The sequence below is a fragment of the Oncorhynchus mykiss genome, chromosome 9, assembly GCF_013265735.2.
Source record: "Oncorhynchus mykiss isolate Arlee chromosome 9, USDA_OmykA_1.1, whole genome shotgun sequence".
In the NCBI taxonomy this organism is placed as follows: Eukaryota; Metazoa; Chordata; class Actinopteri; order Salmoniformes; family Salmonidae; genus Oncorhynchus; species Oncorhynchus mykiss.
The window spans coordinates 28,320,613-28,341,655 of NC_048573.1; the positions used below are offsets into that span (position 1 = coordinate 28,320,613).

The following is a 21,043-nucleotide window of genomic DNA, read 5'->3' on the forward strand; positions in this document are numbered from 1 at the left end:
CAGTGAACCTAGAGTGAACCTTGTGTCTGTCTCTGCAAGTGAGAGAAACAGGGTGCTGGTCCCGGGACTGGAATGGTCCGCCTCTCTCCCAGGTTTCCCATTTGGGAATTATTGGCTTGATGGATGCAGCCTGGGCATCGGTGAGTGTGGTTCCCACGGGTTTACCTGCCATCTGGGGAGGGATCCATTTTCAACTCCCATTGCTCCTCTCATTCCCCGTTCTCACCCGAAGCCTCAGAGGCACACAGAGGACGTGTCACACGAAGATAGGGGGCTGCTGCGCTAGCTCAAACCGTGCAGACTGACGGGAGAACTGGAGAGATACGGAGAATGAGAGGCTGTGAAAGAGAGCGAGAGAGAGAGAAAGGGGGAGGGTGAGAGAGAGTGTAACAGAGAAAAATGTCCTCCTTTGTGCTACCTATATCCCCCCAGTAGAATCCCCATACTTTAATGAAGACAGCTTCACCATCCTGGAGAGGGAAATCAATAATTTTCAGGCCCAGGGACATGTACTAGTCTGTGGCGACCTAAATGCCAGAACTGGACAAGAACCTGACACCCTCGGCACACAGGGGAACAAACTCCTGCAGCTCTGTCGCATGCTGGGTAGGTGCATAGTCAATGGAAGTCTTTGAGGGGCCTCCTATGGTAGGCACACCTGTAACTCTTTACCTTCTTGGACTCAGAATCTGGTTTTGACCTTTAACCTGTCCACGACCATTCTCTTGCTTACTCCTTTTGGATTAAATAAACAACAAAGACTCTAACCATCTGTGTCTGCATCTGGGTCTCGCCTTGTGCCCTTATATATAATTTGTTTACTTATCAAAACCCAGGCCTTTAGCACTTCCACAAGCTATTGCGCTTCCTCATTCCAGCGATGAAAATAGCTAAAATATTTATGACACACCCCCAGACCTATAGCCCTACCACAAGATTTACAATTGCATTAGGGTTGTTAAAATAGAGCCCCAAGAAGGGTGTTACGGTACGTGAATGAGGACCCAAAAGCGAATTAACAAAACAGCGTTTCTTTAATGAGGAAACACATGTAGGCTCAGATGGACAGGCAGATTCCGACAGGACAGGACAAGGTTAGATGAACTGGCAGATTCCGACAGGACAGGACAAGGTTGCAGCAAACACGACGATAGTCTGGTTCAGGCATGGGAAACACAAACGAGAATCCGACAAGGACAGAAGCAGGAACAGAGAGAGATATAGAGACCTAATCAGAGGGAAAAAGGGAACAGGTGGGAAAAGGGGTGAACGAGGTAGTTAGAGGAGACAAGGAACAGCTGGGGGAAGGAGGGTAAGAAAAGGTAACCTAATACGACCAGCAGAGGGAGACAGGGTGAAGAGAAAGGACAGAAACAAGACACAACATGACAATACATGACAGTACCCCCCCACTCACCGAGCGCCTCCTGGCGCACTCGAGGAGGAAACCTGGCGGCAACGGAGGAAATCATCGATCAGCGCACGGTCCAGCACGTCCCGAGAGGGAACCCAACTCCTCTCCTCAGGACCGTACCCCTCCCAATCTACTAGGTACTGATGACCACGGCCCCGAGGACGCATGTCCAAAATCCTACGGACCCTGTAGATGGGTGCGCCCTCGACAAGGATGGGGGGGGGGGGGGGGGGGAGACGAGCGGGGGCGCGAAGAACGGGCTTGACACAGGAGACATGGAAGACCGGGTGGACGCGACGAAGATATCGCGGAAGAAGAAGTCGAACTGCGACAGGATTAATGATCTGGGAAATACGGAACGGACCAATGAACCGCGGGGTCAACTTGCGAGAAGCGGTCTTAAGGGGAAGGTTCTGAGTGGAGAGCCAAACTCTCTGACCGCGACAATATCTAGGACTCTTAGTTCTACGCTTATTAGCAGCCCTCACAGTCTGCGCCCTATAACGGCAAAGTGCAGACCTGACCCTCTTCCAGGTGCGCTCGCAACGTTGGACAAAAGCCTGAGCGGAGGGGACGCTGGACTCGGCGAACTGAGAAGAGAACAGCGGAGGCTGGTACCCGAGGCTACTCTGAAAAGGAGATAGCCCGGTCGCAGACGAAGGAAGCGAGTTGTGGGCGTATTCTGCCCAGGGGAGCTGTTCTGACCAAGACGCAGGGTTGCGAAAAGAAAGACTGCGTAAGATGCGACCAATAGTCTGATTGGCCCGTTCTGCTTGACCGTTAGACTGGGGGTGAAAGCCGGAAGAGAGACTGACGGAAGCCCCAATCAAACGGCAAAACTCCCTCCAAAATTGAGACGTGAATTGCGGACCTCTGTCCGAAACGACGTCTGACGGAAGGCCATGGATTCTGAAAACATTCTCGATGATGATTTGTGCCGTCTCTTTAGCAGAAGGAAGCTTAGCAAGGGGAATAAAATGAGCCGCCTTAGAGAACCTGTCGACAACCGTAAGAATAACAGTCTTCCCCGCTGACGAAGGCAGTCCGGTGACAAAATCTAAGGCGATGTGAGACCACGGTCGAGAGGGAATGGGAAGCGGCCTGAGACGGCCGGCAGGAGGGGAGTTACCGGACTTAGTCTGCGCGCAGACCGAACAAGCAGCCACGAAGCGACGCGTGTCATGCTCCCGGGTGGGCCACCAAAAACGCTGGCGAATGGAAGCAAGCGTACCCCGAACGCCAGGGTGGCCGGCTAACTTGGCAGAGTGAGCCCACTGAAGAACGGCCAGACGAGTAGGAACGGGAATGAAAAGAAGGTTCCTGGGACAAGCGCGCGGCGACGGAGTTTGAGTGAGTGCTTGCTTTACCTGCCTCTCAATTCCCCAGACAGTCAACCCGACAACACGCCCCTCAGGGAGAATCCCCTCGGGGTCAGTGGAGGCTACTGAAGAACTGAAGAGACGAGATAAAGCATCAGGCTTGGTGTTCTTAGAGCCCGGACGATAAGAAATCACGAACTCGAAACGAGCGAAAAACAGCGCCCAGCGCGCCTGACGCGCATTAAGTCGTTTGGCAGAACGGATGTACTCAAGGTTCCTATGGTCAGTCCAAACGACAAAAGGAACGGTCGCCCCCTCCAACCACTGTCGCCATTCGCCTAGGGCTAAGCGGATGGCGAGCAGTTCGCGGTTTCCCACATCATAGTTACGTTCCGACGGCGACAGGCGATGAGAAAAATACGCGCAAGGGTGGACCTTGTCGTCAGAGAGGGAGCGCTGAGAAAGAATGGCTCCCACGCCCACCTCTGACGCGTCAACCTCGACCACGAACTGTCTAGAGACGTCAGGTGTAACAAGGATAGGAGCGGATGTAAAACGATTCTTGAGGAGATCAAAAGCTCCCTGGGCGGAAACGGACCACTTAAAGCACGTCTTGACAGAAGTAAGGGCTGTGAGAGGAGCTGCCACCTGACCGAAATTACGGATGAAACGACGATAGAAGTTCGCAAAGCCGAGAAAGCGCTGCAGCTCGACGCGTGACTTAGGGACGGGCCAATCAATGACAGCCTGGACCTTAGCGGGATCCATCTTAATGCCTTCAGCGGAAATAACAGAACCGAGAAATGTGACGGAGGAGGCATGAAAAGTGCACTTCTCAGCCTTCACAAAAAGACAATTCTCTAAAAGGCGCTGGAGGACACGTCGAACGTGCTGAACATGAATCTGGAGTGACGGTGAAAAAATCAGGATATCGTCAAGGTAAACGAAAACAAAGATGTTCAGCATGTCTCTCAGGACATCATTGACTAATGCCTGAAAGACAGCTGGAGCGTTAGCAAGGCCGAAAGGAAGAACCCGGTATTCAAAGTGCCCTAACGGAGTGTTAAACGCCGTCTTCCACTCGTCCCCCTCCCTGATGCGCACGAGATGGTAAGCGTTACGAAGGTCCAACTTAGTGAAAAACCTGGCTCCCTGCAGGATCTCGAAGGCTGAAGACATAAGAGGAAGCGGATAACGATTCTTCACTGTTATGTCATTCAGCCCTCGATAATCTATGCAGGGGCGCAGGGACCCGTCCTTCTTCTTAACAAAAAAAACCCCCGCTCCGGCGGGAGAGGAGGAGGGGACTATGGTACCGGCGGCAAGAGCTACAGACAAATAATCTTCGAGAGCCTTACGTTCGGGAGCCGACAGAGAGTATAGTCTACCCCGGGGGGGAGTGGTTCCCGGAAGGAGATCAATACTACAATCATACGACCGGTGTGGAGGAAGAGAGGTGGCCCTGGACCGACTGAACACCGTGCGCAGATCGTGATATTCCTCCGGCACCCCTGTCAAATCACCAGGCTCCTCCTGTGAAGAAGAGACAGAGGAAACAGGAGGGATAGCAGACATTAAACATTTCACATGACAAGAGACGTTCCAGGAGAGGATAGAATTACTAGACCAATTAATAGAAGGATTATGACAAACTAGCCAGGGATGGCCCAAAACAACAGGTGTAAAAGGTGAACGAAAAATTAAAAAATAAATGGTTTCGCTATGATTACCAGAGACAGTGAGGGTTAAAGGTAGCGTCTCACGCTGAATCCTGGGGAGAGGACTACCATCCAAGGCGAACAAGGCCGTGGGCTCCCTTAACTGTCTGAGAGGAATGTCATGTTCCCGAGCCCAGGTCTCGTCCATAAAACAGCCCTCCGCCCCAGAGTCTATTAAGGCACTGCAGGAAGCTGACGAACCGGTCCAGCGTAGATGGACCGACAAGGTAGTGCAGGATCTTGAAGGAGAGACAGGAGTAGTAGCGCTCACCAGTAGCCCTCCGCTTACTGATGAGCTCTGGCTTTTACTGGACATGAAGTGACAAAATGACCAGCGGAACCGCAATAGAGACAGAGGCGGTTGGTGATTCTCCGTTCCCTCTCTTTAGTCGAGATGCGGATACCTCCCAGCTGCATAGGCTCAGCACCCGAGCCGGCAGAGGAAGATGGTAGTGATGCGGAGAGGGGGGCAACGGAGAACGCGAGCTCCTTTCCACGAGCTCGGTGACGAAGATCAACCCGTCGCTCAATGCGAATAGCGAGTTCAATCAAGGAATCCACGCTGGAAGAAACCTCCCGGGAGAGAATCTCATCCTTTACCTCTGCGCGGAGACCCTCCAGAAAACGAGCGAGCAAAGCCGGCTCGTTCCAGCCACTGGAGGCAGCAAGAGTGCGAAACTCAATAGAGTAGTCTGTTATGGATCGATTATGAGGACCCAAAAGCGAATTAACAAAACAGCGTTTCTTTAATGAGGAAACACATGTAGGCTCAGATGGACAGGCAGATTCCGACAGGACAGGACAAGGTTAGATGAACTGGCAGATTCCGACAGGACAGGACAAGGTTGCAGCAAACACGACGATAGTCTGGTTCAGGCATGGGAAACACAAACGAGAATCCGACAAGGACAGAAGCAGGAACAGAGAGAGATATAGAGACCTAATCAGAGGGAAAAAGGGAACAGGTGGGAAAAGGGGTGAACAAGGTAGTTAGAGGAGACAAGGAACAGCTGGGGGAAGGAGGGTAAGAAAAGGTAACCTAATACGACCAGCAGAGGGAGACAGGGTGAAGAGAAAGGACAGAAACAAGACACAACATGACAATACATGACAAAGGGGCTGGACCAACCATAAAAAAATATATCACGCTCCCTTGGTAACTCTAATGAACATTTCCTCTGCAGCAAAGGTAACTCTGGGTCTTCATTTCAAGTGGCGGTTCAGGTGATTACCTCATGAAGCTGGTTGAGAGAATGCCAAGAGTGTGCAAAGCTGTCATCAAGGCAAAGAGTGGGTACTTTGAAGAATCTCAAATATAAAATATATTTCCATTTGTTTAACACTTTTTTGGTTACTACATGATTCCATATATGTTATTTCATAGTTTTGATGTCTTTCTACAATGTAGAAAATAGTACAAATTAAGGAAAATCATTGAATGAGGAGGTGTGTCCAAACTTTTGACTGGCACTGTATATAAACAGTCTCCTTTTCCTTTCTCTGAAGTGGCGCGTGGCGGAAGAGGGTCAGAGCGGGGGCCATATGAGGCAACTCATCCCTGCTTTTAACAAGATCCCCACCTCACACAAAGGAAGCCCACTGTGGCCGCTGGGTCTATTTTTAGCTGCCACGCTGCATTCTGGTCCAGGTGGAGGTGTATTAAATAAGCTAGCTGAGCTCGGGATGTAATCAGTGAGCCTCAACACACACACACACAACCTCTCACACTAGATGAATGAGCACTGTTTTCACCCAGGCACACTGACCCTCTTTCACCACACATAAACCCTGTTAAAAATACTTTTTTTTTTTACCTCAATTTATGGCCTCTCTGATTGGATAGTATACACGGCAAAGGTGCGCTACAATGGTAAAGATAACACAGGACTGTTCGTGTGTGCGTGTGTCTGTCTGTGCCTGTGCATGGGCCCCTGGGCATGATGGATCTGCAGATGTGTGTCTGACGTACTGGTCTGATGCTTGACATATAATGAAACATGAAACACATTCAAATGGCCATAAATATAAACACAATCTCATACGATGCTTTCTTGAACAGTTTTGCTTCATTCCACTACCTATATGGCCTATGTGTGGTGTTGGATTGCGGTCCGTGGTTCAACACAAACTTTCCCAGTACCCGTCCGTGTTTTCAGCAGAGTGGCTATTTTGCAATTCCAAAACAAGAGGGAATCTACTAATACGCATCCACACACAGCAGGGATAAACAAAACCAGATGAGTTGTGTTATTGGTTGCGTCAGGGCTGCAAGGGCTGGATGTATGCAACGGGGCAGATGTGCCAAAGCCAGGGAGCGAAACAAACACGCACACGTCCGCACGCATGCACACACTCATGCAAACACACGCATACGCAAATGCTTGCGCGCACACACACACGTGCACACACACACACACACTCCTCCTCGTAACCCCACAAGCACAACAGAGCGTGTGTTTGTCATGAGTATTCAACGTTTACAGTGACCGTCGACTGATTTATGGGCTCAGCGTAATCATCTGGCTAACCGAATATACGGGTGTAAAAAAAACAACAACAACATTGTTGCATCCTGGGAAATGGGCCCTGGCTGGAGGAAAGCCTTCTGATGATAAGGCTGACTGAGATGGATAGGTAGATTAGGAGAAGAGAGCGAGAGAGCTGCCGGCAGGCAGGCAAGCACAGACAGACAGCAAATGGAAAGTTACTGGATCATCCTCCCGCAGTTCATTCTAGCAGACCCCAGAAATGAAGACTGAAAAAACAAACATGCTAGATTGGCTCTATGAACTCAGCAGGCCTCTCCACAGCAGAGTCACAGCGTCTCGTATAGACAGTGAGCCGGCTGCTCTCTGACTGGTCCTGTGCGAAAACACAGCTGTGCCGCTGTGCACCGTGACAGGAAAGGCAAGGTCGAGACGTAACGTGGGCTGGAGAAGGAGAAGGTCTGGAACCATCGACTGCAAGTGGTTTCACTGGGGAGGAGAGTGTGGGGACGGAGCACGAGTGGACAGTGAGGAGAAATTGGATGAGAAAGGGAGCGCGATCGGATAGTTACAGTGTGTGTTTGTTCAATGTACGTTTGGTGGGACGTTGATGGAATATTCTCCTGACCCTCAGGAAACTGGACACATGAGTATTCTTGCAACGTTCTCGTGAAAAGTGTTTAGAACATTCAGATCTTGTATTCTGGGGAACATGGCATCCGTGCTCTGTGTACGTTTGATGTGACGTTGATGGAACATTCTCCTGGCCCACAGAAAGATGGACATCGGGTTGTTCTTGCAATGGCCCATAAAAAGTGTCTGGAGACGTTAATGTTGTATATTCTAAGAATATTGTAACCGCGTTCCAGATAAGTTCTGCTTGACATGAAGGGAATGTTCTAACTTTAACACCAAAACATGCTAAAAGAAAAAGTTATCGGAATTGTTTTGCTAGCATAGATAGCATGTTCCCCGAATGGAAAACTGGACACTCAAACATTAGGGGAACATTACCGGTAACATTACAAAAACATTCTCTCACCCTATAATTGTTAGCTGGGGTTACCATTAAACAGTAAACACATACTTTCTGTATGCCATCACTATCCTGTGTTTAACAAAGCTTGTTTGAAAAGAGAGACCTTATAGGACATTAACAATCCGACACTGAATCGTATCTAGTGACCATCATTAATCAGAGAAATGTTAGCTGACACACATACACATATCTGCCAGGGCTATAGGCCTAGCATAAACATCCTGTGGTGTGTGTGTGTGTGTGTGTGTGTGTTAATCTCCAGCTGTTGCTTATGGAACACTAGGGAACACAGGCAAAGTGCCAGGAGGGTAAGTGTACACATCTGTCACTAAAGGGATAGAATCTGTCCTCTCTCTCCCTCGCTATCTGCTAAGACCTGAGAGAATGAATTTGCCACAAACACTTCATCATACTGTATGTTGACAGCATAACATCAGCACACAAACCTAACACCTCGCATGCCATGTCCTGGTGGGAATTTAACGTTTCGATTCACAAAACAAGCTGGGGCCAAACTTGATATGGTATTAAATAAATAGTACTTGTTTTGCGAATCTGTCATTATCCACATTTGCATGTAAAAGGGGAGTTATTATACTTCAATTGTGCTGTTATAATGTTTTGTTGCGGTGTTTGAGAGCAGGAGTGTGAGTTGCTATTTATACAATGCTAAAATAGTAGTAGTTTAGGCCTAGTGGTACTGGGAACTGGACTCAAAACAAGTAAGTCATTCAAAAGAGTTGCTGACACCCAAAAGAGAGAAGAGAAAGACAACTCTTTTCGCCTTTTGTGAAATAGTATAACTTTTACTCGTGAGAGGACTTCATGCCAGCAACCACAGTCTCTTTTGTGAAACGTGACACTGGTGCTGAGGTCCTTGGATACAAATGATTGAACAGTTCGATTGCACAATCAGCCAGTTGGTTGGTTATTCAGTGGGCTGGGATTGGACCAAACTCAAGCACCACTTGGCCAATACTGCTGTTCAAGGCCAGAGGGAGGACCACCAACCTTTATTTTTATCGTCATTGGAATGTTATCACATTTTTTTGCTCATTTAAAGCAGAGGCTTTGCTCAAATGCAAACAGAAATGTGAGAATGAAGGACTTTGTTGCATTCGTAGGCCTATTCAAAAATATATATATATATATACAGTGAGTATACAAAACATTAAGTTCAACCTGCTCTTTCCACTCTTTCAACATAAACTGACCAGGTGAATCCAGGTGAAAGCTATGATCCCTTGTTAAATCCACTTCAATCAGTGTAGATGAAAGGGAGGAGACAGGTTAAAGAAGGATATGTAAGTCTTGAAACAATTGAGACATGGACTGTGTGTGTGCCATTCAGAGGTTGAATGGGCAAGATAAAACATGTAAATGCGTTTGAACAGGGTATGGTAGTAGATGCCAGGCGCATCGATTTGTGTCAAGAACTGCAGCACTGCTGGGTTTTTCACACTCAACAGTTTCCTGTGTGTATCAAGAATGGTCCAGCACCCAAAGGACATCCAGCCAACTTGACACAACTGTGGAACGCTTTCGACACCTTGTAGAGTCCATGCCCCAACGAATTGTGGCTGTTCTGAGGGCAAAAGGGGATTTGCAACTCAATATTAGGAAGGTGTTCCGAATGTTTGCAATACTCAGCGTATGTACAGGCCAGGCTATAGGACCAGGTTTTTTTTTTGATCACATGACCTGAACAGGAAATACTCCAGACCACATATTCAGTCACATGGTCAGGAAAAACTCCTGGCTCAATTCATCACACCTCCACATATTGGAAAATTAATCTTTGTCACAGCTAACCCGTGTGAGGCCTAACCTAGTCTGCAGCCTCTTCAACGCTATGAGAGACATCTGGTACACTTGAGGTTTTTACAAGGTCCTCTCCTTCTCCTGTACTGTACTTGATCGAAGGGTAGGTAACCTTTTCTGGGGCACCGGGGAGCACCAGGACTGGGGAAAGGCTATATTTTACACACAAACACAACCCTGCTATGGTGTATTCTACACCTCTTAAATCCTGCATTTAGTTGATGGGCTTTTGTGTTCTTTACCCTTGTCTGGATGTTCACCGAACTTTCATAACTTATTGATAGGATGATGAATGAGAACCCTCATGCCTGTGGTAGGGATAATGCATGTTTCAATGGCCAACGTGTGAGTACTGTGCAAAATATGATTTCACTGTTTAGGCTTATAGCCTGTACAGTTTTCTACAGTACCAGGAAAGAGAACGTGCTTTTTCCATAGACAACATCACATTTTCAGTTGTGGCATTATTCCTCAACAGTGTTGTGACATCTGGCAGATGATATAGTTATCGCTGGAAAAAAACGTGAGATTGTTGCACATATGGTTTTTGACTTGATGGTGTGTTGCAGCTCATCTGAAATGGAAGAAAAGAACGACAAAAGTGGTGGTCAAAGGCTGGCGAGAGGGCAAAGGGCAATGGGATCCTTTCATACTTACAAATATCTTTTCCCAGCAGCACTATTGCTATCTCTAAAAAAAGAATTATGATGAAGAAGATCGTAAAAACCTCAAACCCTGCGAGTCATAATGATTTTGTAGTGGCCTGTGAATTAGACAGTGAAGGATAATAGTGTTGTAACAGACTAGAGTCAGAACGTGTTGAGAAAAAAATGGAATGGTTAAAGGGGCAATCAGCGGTTGCTACATCCATTATTGGATTTATGAATGAAATTATACGCACCCATTGATTCTTGAAGAATATAACGTATAAATTATTAATTGAGCTTAGTTTAACTGTCCTTATCAGAACTCAAAATATAGGCTTGTTTCATAAACAATGCATAGCCTCAAAAACATGGTTAAAACTATGATTTTGATATCATGGATGATCAGTCCTTGCATCCATGCACCGTCTGTGAATTTGAGTGATTACATTTGAGTGATTACATTTGAGTGATTACATTTGAGTGATTACATTTGAGGGATTACATTTCACCTCAGATTTTTACCGAACCAGTGGTGGGGAGTCACTTTGTTATTGTTGTAACTGCTGATTGGAAACGCATGTAATTGTCATAACATAATATGCTATGTCTGGAGGCTTCTTATATAACAGCATGGATGAGAAATTACCTGCAGAAGTTTGTAAATCTCGAAATCTAGTGAACATCGCCCTCTAGAGTAAAAAACAACAACATTGTTGAAACGTCATCAACTATGCGACACGTTGGTAAAACGCATGCGCAGGAAGTCCAACGCTAACAAATTTCAAACTGGGCAGCGGGTAGAAAGACTTGGCAAGAAAATACAATACAATTAAAGGATATAACTAAATAGTTAAATAATGACGAGCACACTGAAAGGTATTACCCTGAAAGGAAGCGCTGAGCTTGTGGCCGAGTTTTTCTGTAAGTATTTTACCGACTTGGTTTTATTTGGACAGTTTTTGTGACTGATCAAAAAAAAAGAAGTAAGGCATGCAAGCATGAATAACATGGCGAGGATTTTCTTTGTGGAAGCTAGCTAACATTGTTTTCAGTTACCACATCCGCATTTGTGCACGGCCATACGTTGTCAATGTATTTTGCTTCAATCTTAGTTATTAACATTCTGTATTTTGTTGATAAGTTAACTAGCTACTTTAGCTAGTTAGCTAACCTGTGTGCTTGGTTGTAACGTTTAGCTAGTTACGTTGTTTTCCCTCCCTGCAGCATTCGGTATCAACAGCATCCTGTACCAGCGAGGGATCTACCCTCCGGAGACGTTCTCCCGAGTCACCCAGTATGACATGAGCCTTCAACTCACTACTGACACCAAGCTGAAGAGCTACCTGACCAACGTGGTATCTCAACTCAAAGGTAAAGAATGAAATAAACGCCATTTAGTTGAATTTAGCACATTTTTAAAAAATGATTTTAATCTCTGTGATCTTAACTCCGAAAATATTATCCAATTGTCATTCTGAAGTAAAAGTAGCGATGCCCTAATCGAAAATGACTCAAGTGAAAGTCACCCAGGAAAATACTGCTGGAGTAAATGTTGAGTCATTTAAACTTCCGTATTTTAACGGGACCTTTTTCTTGTTTTCATTTATGGAGGCCAGGGGTAATGTTAGAGGGCTGCGGAACCTGCAGTTCTCGACAGAGATCATTGCGTCGCGTTCGGTATTTTTTTTATGCTGGGAGTGGGCGATCAGATGAGACAATTTTGTGAAGAAAATAATTGTTGTCCCGCGGGTTATTTGGAAACTGTAGTCTTTCTGCTTTGTATGAGTTCGCCCAAGGTTACCTGTTGTATTAAAAGCACATCATTGTTGCATCATTCACACACTCAGAATGCACTGCTTCAAGTCTCCTACCTCTTTGTTCACATTGGCAGTGATGTAAAGTTCTTAAGTAAAACATACTTTAAACTGCTAACGTTACTTAAGTATTTTTTGGGGGGGTATCTGTACTTTTTATATTTTTGGCAACTTTTACTTCGCTTACATTCCTAAAGAAAATGATGTACTTTTTACTCCATACAGTTTCCCTGATACCCAAAAGTACTGTTTACATTTTGAAAGTTTAGCAGGACAGGAAAATGGTCCAATTCACGCACTTATCAAGATAATATCCCTGGCCATCCCTACTACCTGATCTGGCGGATTCAAATGAAAATGCTTTCGTTTGTAAATTATGACTGAGTGTGTCCCTGGCTAACCATCAAGTTTAAAATGTTAAAAAACAATGGTGTCGTCTGGTTTGCTTAATATAAGGAATTGTTTATTTACTTTAGTTAGTTTAGCAATTACATGTACTTTTGATACTTCAGTATATTTAAAAACCAAATACTTTTACTCAAGTAGTATTTTACTGGGTGACTTTCACTTGAGTCATTTTCTGTTACGTATGTTTCCTTTATCACATTTGGGTAGGTTTTCCACCGCTGCACATTATCAGTCAAGTGAATCAAATCCTATTTATTTGGATATCCGACTTGAATCTTTACAGTCTGCAGTCTGAATAAATGTGGCTTTATATAAAGCTGAATCCTGGACATTTGAATTGTCTGAATGGTCAAATCTGGTTGATTTGCACGTAAGTTTTTATTTAACTAGGCAAGTCGGTTAAATAACTATTTCTGACCAGGTTAGATACCTTGTTCAGGGGCAGAACGACAGATTTTTAAATTGTCAACTCATGGATTTGAGGTTGCAACCTTTCGGTTACTAGTCCAACGCTCTAACCACTAGGCTACCTGCCACCCCAGTTGCGTGTTAGCTACACTATTGACATTGCTAGACAGCTAGCTAGTTGTCTGCTGTGGCTAGCCAAAAATGATGTGTTTTTAAAGTTGGGTCATCTTATCCCTTTGCGGCTTTAAACATGTTATTACACTATGATTTTCAACATTCAAAGCAACTGGGACACGTCAATGGCGGGCAAAGTTTTCACCTTGGCTTGCTACATAACTGCAGGAAGCATGAGCACCATCAATCAGCCTACACCACTGCTCGTACACCCATTGTTACTATGACAACAAGTGTAGACAAGACAGCTGCCTGAAAACACACACATCCGATTTGGTCACGTGGTCCAGTAGTCCAAAAAGGATTTGGAAAACAACTGATTTGAGCATTAAGGCCTGCAGTGTGAACAAGGCTTTAATTGGGCGTGCAAGATCAAGTGCGCCTAGAATATGTGTGGTAGACTGCCTATGCATGCATGGGCGCCGAAGCACGGGACATTTATGGTTCCAAGGTTAGGCTATAGTGTACTACATTGCCTATAAATAAATATTGATCACCCATATTTGTCTCCGTCTGAAAATCGTCTCACTCCTAAAAGGTAGGCTATAAAACGTAGCTAGCTCAAGAGAAAGTGCAAGTCTCTCCTACTCGGTTGTCTTCAAACTACGCCTAGCGTATGCGCTGATATAGCCAAATCTAATGGGTCACGTGAGAATCACTAGTTATTTAACTACTTTTTGTAGGTTATATTTGCACATTGAATTAGGGTGCTAACCATGGCTGGCAAGTGAGCTGCATCGTCGCATACGCCTACATTAATATTGCGGGACTGCGGTTGGGTTTGGAATCAGTTCTTGCGGTAGTGGGTGGGAGTCGGACAGAAAGCAGCAATTGCGGGAAAAATAAATCTGTCCTGCCGCACACCTCTAGCCAGGGGCACACTCCGACATCATTTGGAAACAAAGCATGTGTGTTTAGTGAGTCTGCCAGATCAGAGGCAGTAGGGATGACCATGGATGTTATCTTGATAAGTGTGTGAATTTAATCTCAGGTCAGGCAACAGCTCTGGTGGACATTCCTGCAGTCAGCATACCAATTGCACTTTCCCTCAACTTGAGACATCTGTGGCATTGTGTTGTGACAAAACTGCATATTTTAGTGGTATTTTATTGTCCCCAATACAGGGTGCACCTGTGTTTAATCAGCTTTTTGATATGCCACACCAGTCAGGTGGATGGATATTCTTGGCAAAATAAAAAAGCCCACTTACAGGGATGTAAACTCATTTGTGCACAAAATGTGAGAAATGTGCTTTGTGAAATGGAACATTTCTGGGATCTTTTATTTCAGCTCATGAAACATTGGACCAACACTTTACATGTTGCGTTTTATGTTTTTGTTCAGTCTAATTGTGTTCTATGCTTATTGTGCATTTTTTTAAAAAAGACGGACGAGACAGCTAGTATAACAGACTTTGGCTAAAATGCTGCTAGTGGTACCGCAATGCCGCGCCCGACCAACAGAGCATACATTTTCAATAATCAATGTTTATTGATACTCTTGGTTTAGTGGTGTCTGCTCTGTGTGAAATTTGAGGAGTTGAGACATAAAAGAAGTATCGTTAGAAAGGTTAACTTCTAGGGATGAACAATATATTGGTGAGCCAATCGGAATCGGACGATATTAGCTAAAAATGGCAACATCGGTATCGGCCCTTATGTCTAGTTTAACGCCGATGTTAACTGATGTCAAAGCTGCCGTGCATACCTATATGACCTAATGACGCCACGTAAAGTTTTGCGCTACACTTGCGACACAGTGTCCCTAACCTAGCCCACAATGTCTGCTGTGTGGATCGAGCAGTCAACAAGTCGAGCAGTCATTTGAAAGAGTAAGAACATTTCAGAGAGAACTCAAAGGCGAAATCCATTAAAGCCAAGATAATGGAATTCATTGCCCTTGACAATCAACCGTTCTCTGTCGTGGGTGATGTTGGCTTTCGCCGACTGGACGAGCACCGGTACACACTAACACCCGTTAATATTTTCCGGTGAAGAAGACTTGGATGTCTCATGGTATCACCCCATGGTGGGGTGTGCAAAATGGGTCAACTTTGAGCCCCTTTATTTCCTCAACGTTTTGGCGTTTTAGGTCCAAAAAGGCACTTTCTGAGCACTTCAACCGTGGGAAAATGTGTATTGGTTTTCACCATCTTGATCATCGTTTTCATTTCCTCGTAGTATATCTGCTTTTTGTTGTTTGTTTTTTTACTGTAGCCTGGTGTGTAACTTGTGTCTCCGTATTGCAGAGTGGCTGTTTGACTGCACAGTGCAGAAGCTGGTGCTGGTGATCACATGTCTGGAGACCAACGAGGTGCTGGAGAGGTGGCAGTTTGACATTGAGTGTGACAAGAGTGCCAAGGAGATCAGGTAATGGAGGATACTCCAGCAGTGGACCTGACCACCACACACACACACACACTACACTACTCAGAACACACTGGACTATTTGTAGCCTTCTAGTACTTCCCACCAGGAACAGTGTCATACTTTGAGAATGTGGGTACTTTTTATGAAGAGGTAATCAGTTTATGCCCTTTGGCAATTTTGTTGCATTTGCTATTTCACCGCTTGCCAATGTTGACTTTTCCTATCATGCCGCTGCAGTTAGGACAAGGTTAAGTCATGCCTGACCACTTGGTGCAATAGTGCAGTATGGTTTGACATTTAGAGTAAATGTGTGGTTGACTTTGTGTGTCTCTTCTCTCAGTGCTCCCAGGGAGAAATCCATCAAGTCCATCCAGGATGAGATTCGCTCAGTCATCAGACAGATCACCGCCACTGTCACCTTCCTACCCCTGCTGGAGACTTCCTGTGAGTACTGTTTGTGTGTGAACCAGTGTTTCCGTTAGCCGTTAATTGGCTGCTTTTGGCCAATAATACAATTTTTAAAAATGCAAGAAGGCCGACGAACAAAAATATTGCCGGACACGTTGTGTGCCAAAAAATATCCTGATGAAAACAAATATCCTATGTGGGTCCTTCTAGAAATAATGAGGCCAATGTGTACCATTGGGATAAAAAAATATTGTGAAACACAAAATGAAAGGATTTTCATGCAGTTCTGCATGTGTACTTAGAGGAATAAAAGTGAATTGACCCATAACTCCACCTATACAACAACAGGCCTAGGACTATACATCCTATAACCTTTCTGGCGCAGGCGTTCCGCTAGTGAAATTACATAGCGCCAAATTCAAAATACAGAAATGGTCATAATAAACATTCATAAAAAATACAAGGGTTATACATCGGCTTAAAGATGAACTTCTTGTTAATTGAGCCGCTTTGTCAGATTTCAAAAGGGCTTTACGGCGAAAGCATACCATGCGATTATCTGAGGACAGCGCCCCGCTTACAAAAGTATACAAACATTTTACAACCAAGTAAAGAAATTACAAAAGTCAGAAATAGCGATAAAATGAATCACTTACCTTTTCAAGATCTTCATATGGTTGCAGTCACGAGTTCCAGCTACACAATAAATGTTCGTTTTGTTCGATAAAGTCCCTCTTTATATCCCAAAAACTGTGTTCAGTAATCCACTGGCTCAAAGGCGGTCAAAACATGCAGACGATACATCCTAACAGTACCGGTAAAGTTTGTCAAACAATGTTTATAATTAATCCTCAGGTTGTCAATTGTCTAAATAATCGATAATATTTCAACCGGACAATAGCGTATTCAATAGAAAGGAAAAACAACGAAGGGCGCGCACTCGGTCACGCACGAAATCAGAACTGCATGTTTCTACAGTCTACTGACAAAAAGGTCTCATTCTTCTTAATTTTTTCAGAAAACAGGCCTGAAACCATGTCCAAATACTGACATCTAGTGGAAGCCATAGGAACTGCAATCTGGGTCCTAACCCATTAGATACTCTAAAGGCATTCAATTGAAAACTACCCACGTCAAAAAAATCCCACTTCCTGGATGGATTTTCCTCAGGTTTTTGCCTGCCATATCAGTTATGTTATACTCATATCCTGAGTATATCCTGAGCCTGATTAACAGGCAGTTTACTTGGGGCACGCGTCTCATCCAGACGTCGAAATACTGCCCCCAAGCCATAAGAAGTTAATTAAGCAGGGTTCATACAGACATTGGCAAATCAAATTCAAGGACTTTCGGGGATTTTTTTCAAGCACTTAATTGTAATTATAAGGGAGCAGGATAACTTTTTTCAATTAGCCGCAATAATTGCAAGGACTTTTTAAGCTCTAAATTAAGGAAATGTCTGATTTTCAAGGTAGGCCTAAGAGATACTTGAATTTCTGAGCGCCAAGTTCAATTAGGCTACGTCAAGCCCCTTGTAATTGTTTAACATTGCAAGTGTAACATGGAAAACAAAATGTGTTTGTAATGTTATTTCATTGCTGCTACGCTATGTCATTTGTCATTATATCCAGAATAACTCATAGGAATAGCTTTGGGTGTGGTGCAATACTCTATCCTCCACAATTGCGCACAGTGGACATGTGTCCAATCCGAGGCACAAAAACATATGCAAACGTGAACACATTACCTTGACGCTTTCTCTGTTAAATCTTAACGGGACCCCGCTGTGAGTCAAGCGGACAATAACTACAACCGACGATCAACATCAATTTGCAAAGGCTATTAGATCCGACGTGGATCCAGGCACCACTGTCTTCGCCGGCATAACTAATGAGACGACAAATACTCTGGACGTTCCTCGCGAACACCTTTTTTCACATGTGCTATCACTACAGCTGTTTGACACTTGACTGTCAGATGTGAAAATATCACGGTGTAAACTAATCAGCCGGACACCAAATGCGCATCCAACAAGTATTATTGCGTAATTATAGAAGAACCACGTTAATGACCGCATCGATTTAAGTTTTAAGTATCAAGGTACGATGACTGTCGGTTAGAAGCATTTTTTTTTGCAATCACATTTATTATTGTGCATTTGTTTGCCTGTGAAAACTGTTTTCACCCTGTAACATAAGGAGATACGAAATGTTATGTGGTTATACTGCCTTTCTGAGATCTCTATACAAACAACTGTCTGATAGCTAGGTTCAAATGCAATGTCTAATTTAACTGCTTAATGCTTAAAATATGATAACTTACTACATAAATGCAAGGACAGAAAAGTCATGTTTTGTGTCACGATTTTGGACAAATATGTCAAGACACCAACCATGATAAAGGGTTAAACAGGTTTTAAATAAACTTGTGCGTTTTATTGAATAAAGCTATGATCCCCCTCCTCTATATATTAATGTAATGACAAGAAAAAAAAATTGCCGATTGTTATCAATGATTTATCATCAGCTGTAACTAGTTGTCCAGCGTAGGAAATCCTCACTGGTACCCTAGGTTATAGAAAGACCCATATACATCACTTTAGCTATGCATGGGGGGGGGGGGGGGTCCATTTTCTCTTTCAGTCACAATGTCTGTCGCTCAGTGAAGTTTTTCGGTATTAGAATGTTTTGCAAGATTAATCTCCCTCAACAGAAATTACGGAAGTGTCATGAATATCCACCAATTAGTATTATTTAGATGAAGCAATGTTTGTTCCTCTAATGCCTGGTCAAGTAGTTAACTTAATTTGCACTGTTCTTATAATGTTTAAGGTATTTAACTACTGGAGGCACATACAAGTGGCAAAATCAATCGATCGGGAATATTGACACGGCAAGGCATATGGGGCGGCAGGTAGCCTGGTGGTTAGGGTGTTGGACTAGTAACCGTGAGGTTGCAAGATCAAATCCCAGAGCTGACAAGGTAAAAATCTGTCGTTCTGCCCCTGAACAAGGTAGTTAACCCACTGTTCCTAGGCCGTCATTGTAAAATAAGAATTTGTTCTTAACTGACTTGCCTAGTTAAATAAAGGTAAAATTAGTAAATATCGACAGAGGGAGATGTGCAAAGAGCCAATGTTAACTTGGTAGACTATCATTTCTCCTTGCATATTTATTGCAGCCACTTCCATGTGGTGTTAATGACATTTCACCACACTGTCTGATGTTCCTTGATAACACTTGATCCTTCTCCCCAGGTGCCTTCGACCTCCTCGTCTACACCGACAAGGACCTGGAAGTGCCGGACAAGTGGGAGGAGTCAGGCCCCCAGATCATTGACCAGTCGGAGGAGGTTCGCCTGCGCTCCTTCACCACCTCCATCCACAAGGTCAACAGCATGGTGACCTACAAGAGGACCGACTCAGCCTAGAACCTGACCTCTAACCTACGACCCCCACTGTACATAGTTAACTCTTATGGTCTCCTCTCCCCTGCTGCGTACTATAGGTATGTTGGAGATTGACTACAACGGATCTACAAATCATACTCGGTCGTCATTTAGGATGCCAGGTGATTTGTAGATGAGTCGCCGACTGCAATCTCAAACGCACACAATACGTATGAAAACAGAAATGTTTTCTTCTCCCTTCGCAACTCATGTCTCTCATTATCTTTCTTTACGTACAGTGCCTTCGGAAAGTATTCTGGTCCCTTAACTTTTTCCACGTTTTGTTACGTTACAGCCGTATTCTAAAATGTATTCAATGTTTTTTTCCCCCTCATCAATGTACACACAATACCCCATAATGACAAAGCAAAATAGTTTTTAAAATTCATTTTTGCTAATTTATAACAAACTGAAATAATCACGTTTGAAGCACCTTTGGCAGCGATTAGACTCGAGTCGTCTTGGGTATGCGTTGCTGCACAGCTATTTTCAGGTCTCTCCAGAGATGTTCGATTGGGTTTAAGAACGGCTCTGGCTGGGCCACTCAAGGACATTCAGAGACTTGTCCCGAAGCCACTACTACGTTGTCTTGGCTGAGTGCTTAAGGTCGTTGTCTTGTTGGAAGGCGAACCCCCCCCCCCCCCACACAGTTTTTCATCTCTCTATACTTTGCCCCGTTCATCTTTCCCTCGCAGTCCCTGCCGCTGAAAAACATCCCCACAGCATGATGCTGCCACCACCATTCTTCACCGTAGGGATGGTGCCAGGTTTCCTCCAGATGTGACGCTTGGCATTCAGGGCAAAGAGTTGAATCTTGGTTTCATCAAACCAGAGAATCTTGTTTCTCATTGTCAGGGAGTCTTTAGGCGGCTTTTGGCAAACTCCAAGTGAGCTGTCGTGCCTTTTACTGAGGAGTGGCTTCCGTCTGGCCACTCGACCATAAAGGCCTGATTGCAGAGATGGTTTTCCTTCAGGAAGGTTCTCCAATCTCCACAGAAGACCTCTAGAGCTCTGTCAGAGTGATCTGGGTCACCTCCCGGACCAAGGCCCTTCTCCCCCGATTGCTCAGTTTTGCCGAGCGGCCAGCTTTAGGAAGAGTCTTATTTGTTCCAAACTTCCATTGAAGAATGATGGCGGCCACTGTGTTCTTGGACCTTCAATGCTGCAGACATTCTTTGGTACCCTTCCCCAGATCTGTGCCTCAATACAAGCCTGTCTCAGAGCTCTACGGACAATTCCTTCGACCTCATGGCTTGGTTTTTGCTCTGACATGCACTGTCAACTGTGGGACCTTTATATAGACAGGTGTGTGTCTTTCCAAATCATATCCAATCAATTGAATTTACCACAAGTGGACTCCAAACAAGTTGTAGAAACATCTCATGGATGATCAATGGAAACAGAATGCACCTGAGCTCAATATCGAGTCTCATAGCAAAAGGTCTGAATACTTATGTAAATAAGGTATTTCAGTTTTTTATTTGTAATACATTTGCAAATATTTCATTATGGGGTATTTGTGTGTAGATTGAGGATTTTAAAAATGTAATCCATTATAGAATGAGGCTGTA

The 21,043-nt window shown here is 44.6% G+C and overlaps 1 protein-coding gene across 1 annotated transcript; it reads left to right on the forward strand.

Moving 5' to 3' along the window:
• Nucleotides 1-11,193: 11,193 nt before the first annotated feature.
• On the forward strand, nt 11,194-19,845 carry LOC110531872 (mitotic spindle assembly checkpoint protein MAD2A). Its single transcript, XM_021615349.2, has 5 exons — nt 11,194-11,365; nt 11,669-11,815; nt 15,497-15,617; nt 15,958-16,061; nt 19,282-19,845. The coding sequence occupies exons 1-5, from the start codon at nt 11,302-11,304 to the stop codon at nt 19,452-19,454; spliced, it is 609 nt and encodes a 202-aa protein (XP_021471024.1). The 5' UTR covers nt 11,194-11,301; the 3' UTR covers nt 19,455-19,845.
• The last annotated feature ends 1,198 nt before the right edge of the window (nt 19,846-21,043 follow it).